Raw genomic sequence first — 17902 nt, 5'->3', positions numbered from 1 at the left:
CCCCAAAACCCCAAGACGCATCCCTGCAACAACAACAAAAAAAGCAAGCATCCCCAATGAAACCCCCCCAAAACTCACCCCATTCCCGTGACACATCTCTCCAGGTGGCCGTTTAGAAATGACATTGCAGCCTGTTACTCCATTGGGGTGCCCTCCAAGGCGTGAGTGTCCCCCTCCTCCTCTCCCCGTCAAATTAATCCAATAATAATGCCTCCATCCTTGGAAAACAAGTATGGGGAAAGACGCACGTATACCCAAAGCACCTCCACCCCAAAAAAAAAAAAAATGAGAGGCACCCCACTCAGATTAATCCACCTGTCGTGTCCGTAAAGACCCCCTCAATGACTCCGGCGGCCACTCTCCTGGAACTCAGGTGCGTATTCCTCCTCCTGATGGAATCAAATGTCCACTCGGCGCACGGGGAGGCAGTGGAAGGATCCGACGATATTTTTTTGGGGGGGGGGGTGGCGGTGGTGTTGGTGTTGGGGGGGGATCTCCAGGCAGCTCCGAGCGCGTTCCGCAGTGTGAGAGCCCGTGGACAGCCTCCTCCTCCTCTTCCTCCTCCTCCTCCTCTTCTTCTTCTGTCCTCCTCCGCGTGGATTCTTGGAGACCGAAAAGCTCGTATGCGTGGAAGGGAGATTCCGTCACAGTCCAACTCACGCATACATATACTGACTGACACGTACGTATAATCCTCTGCACATTTGGGGGGTGGGGAGGGAGTCCATTAAAAAAAAAAAAAAGCCTGTACCCAAGTTGGTAGTTTTTCAAGCCGTGGAAACGATCCCCGCTTCCAGGCTTGGTTCGCTCGCCCGTCCGTCCGTCCGCCCACGTATCGCTGGCGGAAGGCACTTCCACGGCGGCGGCGGCAGACTACTTAATTAAACATAGGGACACCGGGCCCCGAATGAGAGCGTGGTGGGGGCTGCAGAGGGTAAGGGAGGAGAGACAGGGTGCACACAGTGGGTGACTTCATCCTCCATTTATAAAATATTATCAAAGGTCTTGTGGGTGATGGAGAAACGCATGCGTAAAATAAAAAATGAAAAAATCCACCAGGAGAATCCGACTTGTCACAAAACGTCATCCGTGCTGTGCCTTTGCACGCCGTCTGTAAAAGCCTGTCATTTATTTCCACACGCAGGCACGTCACTGTTTCGAATGCAGGCCAACTTTGGAGGCATATCGTCAACGGTGTATAAATGCCAGTGGAATTTCAATGTTTGTAAGTTTCACCTCACGACTTGAATAAAGTTTCTCTAATGGGCCACTTGATCTTTCTTTTCTTTCCTTTGGATTTCAATGTGTGAGGAAAAATCCTTGTCATTTCTGATCGAGAAACTGCACACACACTTACAAGCACACTCCAAATTTGGTGTGTGTCTACAATATGTACGCACATGCGTGGTTATGCAATGTGGTCAGTCTTTCTTTGGATTTTTCTGTGTTGCCATCACACAAGTGACATCCGTCGGCTTATCGGGCACAGACGAGAGCATTTCAATATCCGCTCAACTGCTCACACACACACACACACATGCACGCCGGGCGCAAACGAGAGCAATGATGTGTCATGTTCTCCGTCAGTGACTTTGCTCGTTATGGCGGGGCCAGTTGAGGGGAACTAGAGAGGCTTGTGAGCCGCGCAGCCTCAATTAGAGGTAATTAGCCCATCAAAACTGCAGCTGGAGGGAGGTGTATAAGCACGGAAAGGGGTCCTTGGGGACCGACCACCCCCCTATTCTCCAGAGAGTCACCTTGTAAGTCCCAGTGCAGACAGATGGTGTGCATTGGGTCACGTTGGCGGGCCCGCAAACCGAGCTCAGTCAGGCTGTTAGTGCGAGTGTTAAAACGGGCTGCGGGGCTCCTTACCAATGAGCGCAATCCTCTTCTTCTTCTTCTTTTTGGCGTCCCGAGGATAACATTCTCCACCTGTTGAGGTCGTTCCTCCTCTTCCTCCTCCTCCTCCGACAAAAAGGAGCCCGCCAGGCTGGGAATAAAGGAAACAGACGCTTGCATAACGTGAACATGAAAGGAGGACCGAGTGTGTTTTTCTTTTGAGGAAAAAAAGAAAAAAGGCGTTCCTGGAGCTCTTCAAATAGAAAAGCTTTAAAAGGCTTGCGTGTTTTTTTTTAATCATTATTATTTTTATTGTTATCAAAAGGAGCTTGCAGTGCAAATGCGACATGAGGTCCATTAAGAGGTAAAAATGAGCCCCAGTGGAGCAATTGCGAAGCTGCTCTTTGAGATTCTTTACATTCGGGAGGGTAAAAAAATGTTGCTTTTAAAAGCTGTCTGACTATAAAAGCTTCAATGTGACCTTGGAAACACAATTGTGTCTTAAATAAAGTGCTTGCTTGGGTCAATCAGGAAATTGAGGGAAATCACTGGGGGGAAATGACATTCACGACAATAATGTGGTGTCAAAGAAAATGGGAATTATACGAGAAAACTTGTATAAAGAGCCCTTCAAGACTTATAAGAATAAACAGCATCACTTGGTGAATTGTAACGTTACACCAAGGCCAAATGAGGATCCCTGAGTTCACACGAAAAGTTCTCAAAACTGAACATTTTCAACAAATGGTCGCCTATCAGTCATGTAGTTGGCAGTAATATAGGGGAAATAGCAATGCACAATAATCAAACAGCTCTAGCCAGGCCCCATAAAAATAAAGTTATAAAATATAGGAAAACATAATTAGAAAATGGTTCTAGTCAGATTTAGAACACTTGCAAAAATGTGGTTGCTACTGTTCCACTCTAGTCCTTTACATGGCAGTAATTTGTATTATAATGCAGAAGAAAACAACTGACCAACTCATAAAACGACAGGCCGTCACTCAAAACCAAGTATTTAAAGTATTTCAAACTTGTCAAGTTTCCATTCTGAACACATTCAACCAAAAAAAAACAACTTCAACCAACATTGCACCATGAAAACGTTGTCCATTTTCGCAAAACCAAGTGTGCCAAGTTTCACATCATCATTTCCATTTTTACTCAATTATTTTTGCTCCTAAAAATAAAATACACATCAAGATGTCTGAATGGTTTGCCGTTTTTGAGATCAAGGATTCAATCCCTAGCTTATATGTGGCATTTAAAGGATCTCCCCTTGTTTAATAATCTCGTGCACAGGTGCCTAAAAAAAGCCTTGCATCAAATGACTGTTGGTCACGTATAAACTACACGCAACTCACTACTCTACGAGGAGTAGCGAGCGCATAAGGGAGGGTGAGAGCGGGTTAGAATGCACCGCTCTCTTTTCAAAAGATAAGCTCCATCTTAGGTAACAGTCACAGTTCACCATCAAGCTGTCACATTTTTCTTTCTTTGTCTTTATTTATTTAAATCAAAACCGTGACAGTAAAAAAATGGGTCTTAAAATGTAGCAGCCATACAATACTACTAAAAAAACATTGACAAAGACCAATTGCATATACTCTACACCTACCCTAATCAAGATGTATTAACATATATACACACACACACACACACACTACAGAGTGTCAAGGTTATCTCTTAAGTATACCTAACATCTAGCATTAAAAAAAATAGGTAGAAGTTGAATATAATTGCATTTAATGAGAAGACTGAGCCAGACCATGACATTAACAACGGGACACATTGCACATACTTATGAACAAAGATTCACACACATACACTTGCATTCCTCATACAAAAGATATGTTATCCACACATACGCACATATGGAAAATACACTAAGAATATGTACACACACACTCCAAAGCCAATTCATCTCACTTCCCAACTACACACATAAAAGGACACCAATCCACTACACTCGAAAACACAGAACGCCATAGACACACACACATATACACAATGGCTTGAAGTGGACAGCTAATAACTCTGACAAGTGTATGATTATGGAACGTGTTATGGGGGGGAAAAAATGAAAACGCTAGTGGTACAACATAAAACTGAGTTGACAACTGACTTTGCTGTTGTTGCATAAATATCCACGAAAAAAGATTGACACCGCCACTATTGGTGTTAAAATGCCGTAGCAGAAATGAAAAGATTCTACTGATCAAATAAATATAGGCATTACCTAAAAGAGATAAACATGAACATACCTAAATAGATTGTGAAACCATTATATAAGATCTCTGACAAAAAAAAATGATGTGGGCAATTTCTGGTTGCTATGGTTACCACTTTATCAGTGTCACCACTTCTGTGAAGGCAAGCGAGCATCCCGGTTACGGGCTGGCATCCCGCTCGTGGACGATTGTGCGGCGGACGGCTAAACGCCTAAAAAAATGTTTCCATGACAACAAGAAGCAACGGTGTAAATCCCGACAAAACGGAATAAAGTGGAGAAATGTTCTTCATGGGCGAGAGAGCTGAAGTAGGCATGTTTCGATACTAAAGATGTTAAGTGCTTTACAAGTTGGGTTTCAAATGGAGGAGTTTCAGAAAGGAGATTCAAGTCTGAGTTGGGGTTTTTAAAGAAAGGTGAAGGTCTCAAAATGGGGATTTAGCAAAAACTACACTAGGAAAGATGATTTAAAATACCTTGTTTGGTTTCAAGTAAAAGTTAGGCTGACGTGCAGTGAATGATAAAAAAAAAATGGAGGCCCAAAAGTCATATTTTTGCTCCCTCACTTTCTCAACTCATTTTAATTAGAGGTTAGTGTCACTGTGTGGTAGAAAAAAACAAAAGTGCCTCAAAATGACGATAAATAATATGAAAAGACTATTTTTAAAGACATTCCTACATTTAATTTCTCAAAGCCATTATCAAATTATAACGCAAAAACATTGCCCTTTCCAACCATCATCTCTATTTCATGTGTAATATTCTTTTTCAGGCTTTACCACAACTAGGAAAAAGTATTTTGGTATCTTTAATCAAGGGTTTTAACTCGTTTCTGAATACAACCATGATCCAAAACACCAGCACTATCCTAAGAAGTCATCTTTAGGAATAGAATTTCATCTCTCGCTCTCTGTATTGCATAGCATTTTTTTTAAATCTTCTACAGCCCATGTCTCTCTTTAGTCGTGTAAGCCATGCAGTGTTCAGTTCCGCTAACGTGACGGTACACTGGTATTGAAAAAGAATGGAATTGGATTGGATGAGTTTCCTATTTCCATATGCTCATTTCTTAGCAGTTTTGGCTTCTTGTCTCCGCTTTGTGCACTAGTGATTTAAAATCCCGAAACAATCCAACGAGACCAAAGCCTACTCGACTCTCGGTGTTTTGCCAGTTAAGTGTGAGTGGATTGGGTGGGTGGCTCAACTCACGATCCCTCTCTCACCTTCTCCTCCATGCAGTCGGCAGCACATTGTGCTTTCTTTAGACGCAGGAAGTGAATCACTGCATCAAAAGCCATAAGCATATATTTATTCAAGGCCGGCTGATAGCTGGCATTTATCTGCTTGGAGATCATTAGCTTTCGCATTCTAAGCCACAAGGGGAAATGAGTGGATGATCCGGAATGATCGCTGACTATATACGGAGCGCCATTCTCAAAATTGGGTGATGGTCAATGGGCTGAACGGGGGGGACACAGGTAGTGAAAAACTGCCAATCCTCAGATGAAAAAGTTCCTGCACTCAGATTTCAAATTGGGGGTTATTTATAGACCTGAATTAAAACACTAATTTCAAGCAGTCGTTCTGCACCCTAATTTGAAATGATTAGACTTCTTTGAAGCTCAAAGCCTTAATCCAACGGTATAATAACATCGTAAAAATGCATTTTAAAATTTTGGTTTGCCACCCAGAGATTTTAGGTTTGCCCATTTGGTCATCACAGAAAAACATTTCTAGAGATGCCATAGATAATTGAAACAAGATCTGGGCGATAAAACATAATATACAATAATTATCGGAGAATATTTTTTGTCAACGACAATATTAAGAACTTTTGATCCTTTTAAACTGCAATTAAACCACAATAGAGGCTAAAACAGACAATAACACATCCAAAATAAGCGATTATGAGATGCAGGACAACATTGAGCCGATCCACTAAAAGAAAATGTTTCATACTTGTGCAAAAAACAGCCCTATTAAAAACGTCCTTAACCCACTGTTCTCGTTTGAGGATTTTTTTATCGTAATGACATTTTTTTGTCAAATTGCCTTGCTCTAATTGAAACCCAGTCAAACTGGATTGGCCTTTACCAATTTCAGCAATACATGATGGCACAATACCAGCCTTTAAAATGGATTTTATGACTAGAACTGTCATTAGCAGTGAAAAAAAAATAACATTATAAATGACCCCTCAATGACTGGCACTTTAAAATTAACAGAACATCACAACTAAAAGGTACACAGGAGAGGCATTGACGTTTTTTTAGGGGGCAGTTCTTGGTAAAGCATGACGGCCATGGCTGTGTCGTTAGTGCAACGAAGCATAGAGTAGAGAAAAAAAAAGTTGGAAGCGGCGGAATGAAGCTAATTGGCCCAGTCCAGTGAACAATTCAAAATAGTTCATGTGGAGGCTGTAGGTTTTAATGGCAGTCCTATTATCGGCGCAGCCAGAGGGTGCATTAAAAATGTTCCCTGAAAGAAAGATGGCTTGATGAAAAGGACGGGGCCTGTGGCAGCCAGCAACGTTCAACACTGATGGTTAAAGCTTTGACTAAGTCTTTGTAGTGTTTTTACTTGCTGTTATACGGATAGAGAGAGCGAGCGAACGAGAGAGAGAGAGACGCATACTGCCAAACTCTTTCACCCACTTCAACTGTATTTTTAGGTGCACCCTTGAGCTGTGGAGTGGAGAAACGTGTGCTAACATCAGGACGTTTTGTGCTCTCAAACAAGCGTTGAGGCTCTGAAGACGGGTTTTGATTCTGGGATTAGAGCCGGCCATCCGCTCCTGCTTTTTTTCCCATTCATTTTGACAAGGGGTCCGGGGGTGCTGGAGCCTATCCCAGGGAATTCCCTGAATTGGTGGCCTGCCACTTGCAGGGAACAAGGAGACAAAGGGCAATCAATCATGCCCATACTCATACTTAGGGGAAGTATGGAGTTTACAATCAGCCTTCCCAGTCTACCAAAGTGAGGACCAACCTGGGATCTAACCCATAACCCCAGAACTGTAAGGCCAAAGCGCTAACCACTTGTCCACCAGGCCACCAAAATATAACATATTCATAAATAAATCAATGATCAAATGATGAGTTGCATGACTTCTTTTAAATTGTTGATTTAGGCTGCATTTGTTTCACTTTTTAAGAAGCAATGATGATGGTTTTGGCTGCAAATTTCTCTTTAATAGGAATTGCAGAATGGCATCCATCTGCTGTCTCTTTTCCAGGATTGGAAAGGTTGTGGGGGTGTGGCCTTGACTGTGGATATTACCAAAGTGGCAGACATTGGTTCAGGTAAAAAATCCTTAGCATGCAATTGCCAACTTAATTAACAAAATCCTCATTAACATTACACGCAGCGGGACAATTTGTCACTGGCTTTTTTTCCCAGACACGTGATCCTCGTTACGCCCACGCGGACAGCCTGTAAACTGTTGGAGTCGTCAGGGACATGCTAAAACGCTAAAAACACACTAGGAGGCGTAGATTTGTCAAGGGTGCGAAGGTGCTGAATAAGATGGATGATGTCACGTGGGCTTGCTGCCGATTTAGCGAGCGGTAAAGGGGGGTGGGGGGGTGTTGACTGACACTTTGGGTGGGGAGGTCACTTTACGGCTCATCCATTGTGAGGAGATTGCAAGTTGTCACAATAAATGGAGGAGTCGGCCGGCTTCATCCTTCTCGCCTCCGTCAAGCCGCAGCCAACGCAATATTATCACAATGAAAGACGGCAGTTGAATTTCTTAGCAACCAAGATGTTGTTTTTTTTTACTATAGACACATAGAATGCAGTAAGCAGAGTTTGAGTGTTTTTCTGTCTGTTTGTTTTTCAAGAATTTTTCATCGTCCAGGTCACTTATCCTTACAATCAGGGCCAGTTTTTGCTAAAGGCAATGTGGGCGATTGCTCAGGGTGCAATCTATTTGGGGGCTACTATTTAGTGCAGGGGTGGGCAAACCTTTTGGCCCGCGGGCCACATTAACTTTAAAAAAATTGACAGATGGGCCGGGTCAGCACAAGATACGATACATATAAAAAAGTGCATCCGTGAAAAGTACATATGAAACATAAATGGACTAAAGTATTAATATACTCATCGCTCATCATAAAAGTAAAAAGTATAAAGTACAAAGTAAAGTACAAAGGAATGTATTAAGAAATATTAAAATGTAATTTAAAAAAAGATAAGAAGGGCTGTAAAACACGAAAAACAAATAAGAGTGGACAGAGCTACTGCCATCTTGGGAAAAAAACTATTTGAACAATGTCGGGGGGCCGGATTTAAAATCCTGACTGGCCGTATGTGGCCCGCGGGCCGTAGTTTGCCCATTTCTGATCTAGGGCCTATCCCGGCTATCTGGGAAGTAAGGTGAGGTATACCCTGAACTGGATCTATATTATTGTATACTTATTGTATATGATTTTGAGGGGAATTGTATGCAACGGTAAGTGTTTTTCAAAATTTTTCATTTCCTGGAGGATTGCCTGGTTGGACTATTCTAATGGAAGTAAACGCAGGAGAGGCCAAAATGAAGGACGAGCAAGCGCAATTTCCTCGGGCGACAGATCGGTCGAAAGGATCACCAACATTGGCTTCATCGCACGGACGGAGTGGGTGGAAACAACGGCGGGACCAGCTGCTCCGAGACCGAGCGGCGCAATAGGGGACGGGCGGATGGATCGGGCACTGACACAGATGCCTAAAGCTGCGCTGTAAAAAAAAAAAAAAATGAAATAAATGTGCCAAAAGACCCTACGGTAGTAAAAGCCCCTATGTGCGATTTTAGGATGTAAAACTCGCAGAAGTAGTGAGGATATCATTGCATAAAAGAAATGGGTCCTCTGCTACTGTATGAGCAATATATGCAAATAACTATTTCAAACCTCAGGTCATTCCCAGATATTATCTGGCTTTCATAGTCCTTTGTGTTCAAGGCAAATTTTCTATACATCTTTTGGAGTGTTAACTTTTATTTGTTGGAGTGTTTGGGGATAGATTTGTTATATAGTTTGGAATAGTCTGTTTTAAAAAAGTTCTTAAATATTTAGTTTTTCACTGCACGTTTTGAATGTATATACTTAAAAAATAATCTTTAGCATTCTAGCATTTATTCTTCCAACTTATGTGGACAAATCAAAATGTAATTGGGTAGGTAAATGCTAAGGATATGCATACTCAAAACCCCATTTTTAATTTTTTTTGTGTCAGACTTATTGTTGCCTGTCAGTTCCGAGTTTGCCACTATTTTCCGATATTTATGTTTGTTTTCTTTAAATAACTTGAGGTTTTTATAATCCACATACAAATTCTCTGATTTATTAATTCCTCAGATTTGATTACATTATAAATAAGATTTGTCATTTTAATTCTAATATGTATTGCTTTTGTTATACTTTTCTTTTTTTCTCCCATTTTAATCCAAATATGTTTCCCTTTTTTATCTGAGCTGACATTTTGGAGCAGTTGTTCAACATTTATTTTAATTTTAACATATTTTTGGTTATTCAAGTATTTTTCTCTTTTTGTTTTGTTTTTATATTGATTAGTTTAGTGAGGTTTTTGCTTTTATTGCTTTTTTGTTGTTTATTGTTATGTGCTCAACAGGGGTTTTTATCAATCAGCTTTTACTGCCCAAAGCACTTTGATTTAAATTTGCTTTCCATTTGGCTACTCAACAGCAGCATTGCTCAAAAAGAAAAGACACGTCCACTGTAAAACATAGCAAATGTGTCTTATTGGTTAAAACCTATCTATGTCACTCCAGGAACCGTTGCTAAAAATAGCTCAAATGTTACCAAAATGTTCTCAGGAGAAGAAAAAAAAAGAGCGAGAGATTAAAAAGAAGCCATTGACGTGCGGCATCACATTGCGCAACCTCTATGGGGCTCTAATCATAAAAAAAATTAAATTAAAATTTTAAAAAAGCAGTGACACTGCAGTGTGTGGGGGGGGGGGGGGGGAGCAAGGTCGTCTGGCTTGCAGAGACAATCTGGAGATGATGATGTTGATGAGGATGATGTGCAACATCATCTGCTGTTTGTTTGCGGGAGACTTCCCCCTGGTGGCCTCCAGGGGTACTACATTACGTACAAATGTGAAGTGGGGGATGAAAAACTGAACGCGCCTCACCTTCATCTGTTATGCTCCATTTAGCCCTTTAAGCCATCTCTTGACACACTTTCTCCCCTGCGCCTGTCGAGCCTGAGAAAAAAAGGCAAAATAAATTAAAGGAACTTTGAGTTTTGTGCTAGACAAAGTCATCTGACACACTAAACAGATTTGGCTTGGCATTAAACAAGCAAAACACCATTGTTGCCTTCATTCATTGACATTCATTCATTTTCAGTTCTGCCTATCCAGGCCAACTATGGGTTGTAAGTGGTAGACTCCCTGAATAGGTTGCAAGCCAATTGCAGGGAATCCATCCAAAATACTTGCATGTTTTCACATTTGGGAGTAAATCAGAGAACCGGGAGAAGAGCCAAGCTGGCATGGGGAGAACATGCAAATTCCATTCAGGAAGATCAGAACCCAATGGGGTTGAACCCTCGACCTCAGAAGTGTAAGGCGGACGTGCCAAACACAGGGTCGACTTGTTCATATGCCCCATTATTATTATTAAATTTGGCGATTTGAGTTTTTACCACATTTGATGACAACTTACTTTGATGCTGGTGTTCTTTTTTTAGGTAAAATTGTACGATTGTGACCATCATTTGAAGTACAACTCACCTAATTGTTGGCTTTTGTAAAAAATAATGTCTACAGTATTTTGGGGGAACTCACCTTAGTCACCGTTTCCAGCCAATGCATGTCTGATATAAAAAAAAAATATATAGATATATGTAGAAAAAAAATGTTTGTTATATGATGATACAGCCACTGCAATGAATGAGTTTTGATGGAACTGTTTTGTTTGTTTGGTGTTGCCCTTCAATTAAGGATAGATAGGTAAACTGGCATTGATGCAAGTAAAGGGAACACCAATATATGGATTAAATAAGATTACAAATTCAACATTTAAAGTAAGATTTCCTAAATGAGTATTCTGATTCACTACATTGCATTACATTGGACCCACTACATTACATGAGGATAAGTAGCCAGAACTTTGTGATTTCAGACCATGTTGGAAACAAAAAGTATCCGGTTTACTGATAAAGGAGAAAAGATCCAATTTGAAAGACTTAACACCGCAGTAGTGTCCAAAGTGTTTGATGCACAAGCCCACCTGCAGCGTCCATTCGTTGTGGTGTGCGTGGAACTCAAGCTCCCAGCAAAGAATGGGCAGTCGTTAAAAATTCATCCTGTGGCGAGGCCTCGGTGGCGTATCTTTCTCTCTCTGTCTCATTTGCTGCGCTTCCAGCTGGCATCGAAGTTTTAGTCTCCATCTAAAGCGATCCAAGTGCGGACTTGGCGATCTCGGATGGTTTGTTGGCGATCCCCCATGATTTGTTTGACACGCGCTTCTCGCCGCATTTCCGGATTCTTCACAGCAGGTGGTGCGTGTCACGTGACAAGGGAACTCCAGTGACGCTGAAAAAATGGTGAGCTGCAAAGCTCTTTCCCAACACCTTTATCCCTCTTCCACCTTCATTCTTTCATTCATTTTCTGAACCGCTGTATCCTCACAAAGATCGCAGGGGTGCTGGAGCATATCCCAGCTGATTACCTGCAAGGGCAAGGTACACCCTGAATTGATGGCCAGCCAATCGTAGGGCACTCGGAGAGTTAGGAGCAATTTAGAGTGTACAATCGGCCTACAATGCATGTTTTTTGGAATGTGGGAGGAAACTGGAGTACCCGGAGAAAACCCACGTAGTCCCGAGGAGAACATGCAAACTCCACACGGGTGGATTGACCTGAATTCAAACCATTTCAAACCTGAATTCAAATTGATTGCCAACCAATCGCAGGGCACACGATGAATAGGACTAATGCTCGCAATCACACTGCCACAGAGTGGGAGTTGAACCCAGATTTCCCACGCACAGGCCAGGCAGAAAACCCACTGCACGATCGGCTGACTAAGCTGTTAGCTGGGATAAGCTCCAGCACCCCCAAGACCCTCGTGAGGATAAAGCAGTTCAGAAAATGGATGAATTTATGGTTAAGAATGCTCAATTAATCCAGTATACATATTTTTGGGGAATTTGGTGGAAAACCGAGGGAAGAATGTGGCAAAAAGCACACTCCACACAGATAGGCCAAGTACTGGGATTGAACCTTCGGTCTGTGAAATGTGAAGCAATGTGCTGAACAAGTGAAGACCCCTGCAAACCTTGCAGGTTTCCTTCTAAAACACTAGAGAGCAGCAGTGTGAGCACGTGTTTGCGTGTGCGCGTGCATTTGCGTACGAATGTTTCTGATGAACTTTCATCTGTGTGCTTTTAACTTCTACCCCCCCCCCCCCCCCCCACACACACACACACACACACACACACACACACACACACTACGCCTGTTGGAAGACCACCTGCCTATGCCTGTCCTCGCTTCCTGTCTAATTGGATCCTTTCATTTATGTTCAAAGCCAGTACATAAAAAACTGCAGATACAAAAAAAAAAGACAAAAAGGAAAGCACACAAAAGCGGATGCTTGCTTGCCTGCCTGTGTGTTGCTCTTTGGCACTTGGTAATGATCAGATAGCCTTTACGCTTCATGGAGCAAAAGATCACTATCTGGCAACCCAACACTTGGCAGGATAGATCTGGCAATCGGAGCCCAAGGGAATAATTTGGTTGATGGCACTCATAATCACAGCCCTGACACCGATCCTTCTCAGTGGCCCTTGTGTCAGACTGAGTCGTTTGCCTTGATATCGATACCTGACGAGTAGACGTCACGCGTGGGTGTTTCTCCGAATCTTCGTGCAACTAGGTGGAGAGCTGGCTAGGAGTCAAGTCTAATGGAAAGGAAAGATGGAGGATGGATGGATTTAGCTCTAGATATCTAACTACCTCAATAGTGTCAAGATTTATCTTGGATGCAATTACCAAAACTGTCTATGAGGCAAGACCTAACCACTATCATTGAGCTAAGATGGTTGCCTACCAGGTGCTATGAACCCAAACATTTATTTAATTTGGTTAAACTGGGTTCTCATACATCCACTGTTATTTTTTTTTAGACATAAGGTCAAACCAGCAATTTCAACTGTGTTGGCGCTACATTAGAAAAGCAAGATGGTTGATATATGCTTATTTAATATTTAAAACAGAAGGTGATCTGTAATTCTTGATCTTTGGAGTATTTTCTTTAAAGGTGTGTCATATATTTACGTGACATTGGGACATCTTGCTGTCAAAAGGTGTTTTTTTTTCAATTAAAACATGGCCTCATTGAGTAGATGTCACATGAGTTGATAGCATGTCCATTGTGGTTTACGTGTAGCATCCCCCCCATCTCATCCTTTCTCTTTGCGGCCTTCGTCGTCTCTGTCAACCTTTTGTATTATTTATGCCCCGCCCCCTCTGCCGGTACCCGGCACTCTCGGGTTTCACCTGTAGAGCAGGATGACAAATTAAGACTCCTTATGTCAGTGGCAGCAAGAAACTCCTACTAAAGGTATGCTGGAAAATTGTACAAAGAGGAAGGATAGAGTGCGTGGAACGTGACTCAACGGAAAATGGAGTAGAGGAGACGAAAAAGTGTGATGTGGAGACGTTTTAATTCATATTTTCGATCCTAGCTGCCTCCAGATGAAGAAACCATTGGAATACAACCGAGATTCTGGTGATCTTAGCATTTATGCACTAGTTGCTTGCAGTGGTGACTTTAACTGGTTAGTGTGTGTGTTTCGTTCGGTTGCCAGATTGGTATTTACAACAGAATGCTGACCCATCTATTATACACATGGGAATAAAGTAACAATCAGCTGTGATGGAAGACTTCAGTGAAACTAACAAACCAACCAAGTAGACCAGTATAATTGTAAGGTTTTTCTTTCCATTTTTCTAATAATACAAACCAGAGGCAATGGCTAAATACAGGAAAACTCAGAAAAAAGACAGAAATATGCTTAGCCCACATAGCTTGTAATTTTATTTTATATATGTTGTTATTTACATATTTTTGCACCATTGAAATGAATTCCTAGGTGTCGGAGATCGCAAAATTGGCCTGTTTTGAAGGCTATGCCATTCTCATGTAACTAGAGCATATGAGCAATTGCTCATTCCACCACCATTTCTACTGAAGAGCATATTTTCCTACAGAGCATCTTTTGGAAGATATGCCTGGGGTGAAGAAAAAAAATAGTGTATAAATCTTTGCAAATTGCCAAGTGTTCCATTATCACAGTCTCCACTGTTGTAGGCTTTATCCAATTTTATGAGAAAGTGGGACAAGCTGAACATCACATTTGAATTGCTTCTTTAAGAATAAAATTTTGAGGTTTGTTGAAATACTTATAGACTGACCTTAAATGCTTTTTCTTTTCAGGAGGCTTCATGGGGACCAGATTCCGGCATTGTAGAACTCTGGAAAGGCAGATGCGCCCTCACACAGAACAAATCCATCCAGGCATATCGAAACTCTCTTAAAGGTCAGATTCCGTAGCATTTTGTTTCTCTCCTGTGAACAAAACAACTTTTTTTTTTATACAAAAGTCAAGCTGATGTTTGTGTTTAAATGTCTTTCAGTATTTGGGGGAGAGATGTTGGTGATCTGCTAGCTAACTTGTTGCAAAAATGCCAGGCAAAAAAGATTCTAAGAAGGACGACAAAAAAAAGGGTGGGAAAGCTGAACCTGAGAAAAAGAAAGAGGAAGAAAAAAAAGGGAAGGATGATAAGAAAGGCTCTAAAGAGGACAAGAAAGCAGGAAAGGATGACAAGAAAGGATTGAAAGATGACAAAAAGGGGGGTAAAGATGATAAGAAAGCAGGGAAAGATGACAAAAAAGGGAAGGATGATGGCAAAGGAAAAGATAAGAAGGGTGGGAAAGATGATAAAAAAGGGAAAGACAAAGGAAAGGGGAAAAAAGTAGAATCAGAGGAAGAGGAGGAGGAAGACGAACTCCTGGATGATGAAGAAGAGGAGGAGTTTAGTGAAGAAGATGAGGAGGAAGATGACTGGAGGGGTCGGGGTCGCGGAGGTCGTGGTGCGGCGCCAAAGGGAAGACAGAGGAGAGGCGTTGAATACTCAGATGAAGATGAAGAAGAGGATGAGTATGAAGAGGATGAGTATGAAGAAGAGGAGGAACCCAAAAAGAAAACAAAAGGTGGCCACCATTCTAGAGATGCTGACCCGAAAACGAAGAAGGGGAAGAAGAAAGAGGAGGTTGTAACACACCCTGTTCGTGAAATCCCCAAAAAGGGTTTAAAGAACATGTCCCGCATGTTTATGAAGTTTTCTGGCTTTAAGCGTCGGAGAAATAGCAGGAAGAAGCTTAAAAGTACTTCTCGTTTGTTTCTCGGCTTGGGAAAGAGACGCAACCGATTGGCAAAGAAGAAGCGCCGTAAGTCCATGTTGAAGAACACGTCTCGTTTCATGATGAGGTTCAAAGCCAGCAAGAAGAAAAAGAAGGAAGGTAAAGAAAAGGCAGAAAATGATGGGAAGAAGCCCACCTACATGCTGTTGCGCTTGGGCGGCAATTCAGCTGAGAAGAAGAGTGGCTTCTTCAAGGGTTTGTTTGGGAAGAAAAATGGCTCCAAAGGTGGATTCAAAGGTCGCAGTACAGTCCTGGGTCGTGTCGCTGCAGCTGCTAAATGGCTGAATAATCATTTTGTATTCAACAAAATGCTTGGGCATGCCAATGAGCATAACTGGGAAGGGAACCATCGGCAAAGCCGCCGTCGCCGCGTCCATGGATACCACAACAACGGCTATGAGCATTCTGAAGACCCCCATGGCTATGATCAAGATGGTTATGGAGCCGTTGATAATGGATTTGGCCATTTTGGTGAAGAAGTGGAATATGGGGGACAAGTTCCATATGGTTACTATAATGATGGAGCAGGGACAGACCACCAGGACTTAGGATACTACGAAGATGAAGCCATGTTTGACCCTAATTTGGAATATTATACACAAGATCCTTATGGCGAGTCAGTGGGAGCCTACTATGACCCTACAGGGATGCTTCAAGGTTACTACTACAACCAGGAACCAGTATATTATGGGTACCAGCAACAAGCAATGCATGATGAAGTGGGTCCAGAACTTTATGCGCCAATGGAGGATCAAATGTACGGGCTTCATCAGGCTCAAGTTCACTATGATGGTCAAGATCTAATTTATGGCAATGGGCAAGCTGAATATTATGAAAATGGTAGGCAAGCATATTACAATAATGCCAATATAGCAGATTTGGGGTTACAAGGTACTGCTCTATCAAACTACCATGATCCTGTGAATGTACAACACCAAGACTACTCTCAGCAGGTTGTTGGTTTCCCACCTACTGGCCAACAGGTCTCTGGAGGTCAAGGAATGGACTTGCAAGGTCTTTATGGGGACCAGTACGCAGAACATTTGTATGATTATGTGGATGATACCAGTGGGGTACAGGAGACTGAGACATTCAGAGTTCCCAGACCTCAAGTACGCCTTTTTGGCAAAGAGCGCCTCGAGGTACCACTTCCTCCTCCACCTAACCTTCCTCCTGATCCAGAATTTGAAGACATGTCTGATATTCAGTACGAAGACCAGATACCTCTGGCGCCAGGTCATCCGACAGACATGAGGTTGCATCAGGAAATGCTCTATCCACCAGAACAATCGTTGTATTCCCAGCAGCTATTGCCAGCCATGTCACCACAGCAGCAAATGTTAATGGAACAAAGTATGCAACACCCCCAGTTCAGGTCCCCACAACAACAGCAAATGTTAATGGAGCAAAGTATGCAACACCCCCAGTTCATGTCCCCACAACAGACATTAACCCCCCAACAAGGTGTATTTCCACAACAAGGTATGCTACCAGAGCAAGGAATGTCTCCTCCAATGATTATTCCACAATCAATGGCGTCACTAGAAGACCAAGGTGCAATTTCACAGCAACTGGGGATGCCTCCACAAATGACTCTTCCCCAAGCATTTATATCAGCAGATGAGCAAATATTGCAGCAGCAGATGCATGGTTATGGTCTTCCTTCAATCCCCACGCCAACTGCCATGATTATCAAGCAAGCCGGCATGTCACCCCAGCTTACACACCAACGCATGCCACAGTCTCCAAGTCCTTCCCGACGCTCTGTCATGATCTCCTCCCCTCAAGTACCATATCACACTGACCCCATGGCTTCAATGATACCCTCACCAATGCTGGCACAGAGACAAGTTCCATCCCCGCATCCAGTCATGAGGAATAGTATGGTAAATCCCCAAAGACCCCACTCTGTTGTTTTGCAGCAAATTTCACCTCCCCACTCTCCGTCGCCCGTGCCTCGTCCCCGAATGCAAACTCAGCCTCCTCTTGCACGAGTCCCCTCTCCTTCATATTCCCCCCGTGCCTCCATGATTCAGCGAAGTCCTCCAGCGTCACCACGAACCTCACTGATACAGCGTTCTCCTCCCTCTTCACCACGGGCTTCCATGAGGATACGAAATCCTGCGGCATCACCCGCTCTTGCAGGCAGTCCATTTGGTGGGAGAAGAATAACTGGTCAACCCTCTCCAAATCCTGTATCTCCTGCTCTCTCCCCTCAACTCAGTCCAAGACAATCCCCCACACAATCTCGACGGAGTTTATCCCCAGAAGGCCATCGACCATCATCTCCCACCCTTTCTCGTCGCTCAACTCGACTACTCAGGGATCCGACACCACTAATTAGACCCAGAATGGGGGGAAATGTTCCTTTAGGAACTGTCAGGCCCTCACCT

At 42.7% G+C, this 17902-nt stretch overlaps 1 protein-coding gene across 1 annotated transcript in view; it reads right to left on the bottom strand.

The window, feature by feature from the left end:
• Positions 1–824, bottom strand: part of grin2ab (glutamate receptor, ionotropic, N-methyl D-aspartate 2A, b) — a 68490-nt gene extending 67666 nt beyond the window's left edge. Inside the window, exon 1 of the mRNA XM_077718114.1 lies at positions 79–824. Coding sequence (XP_077574240.1) covers positions 79–96 — 18 coding nt within the window. The 5' untranslated portion in view covers positions 97–824. The remainder of the gene's footprint in view (positions 1–78) is intronic.
• Positions 825–17902: the final 17078 nt, after the last annotated feature.

This window comes from Stigmatopora nigra, chromosome 6 (assembly GCF_051989575.1).
Source record: "Stigmatopora nigra isolate UIUO_SnigA chromosome 6, RoL_Snig_1.1, whole genome shotgun sequence".
Classification (NCBI taxonomy): domain Eukaryota; kingdom Metazoa; phylum Chordata; class Actinopteri; order Syngnathiformes; family Syngnathidae; genus Stigmatopora; species Stigmatopora nigra.
This window is presented reverse-complemented; position numbering and strand designations above follow the sequence as displayed.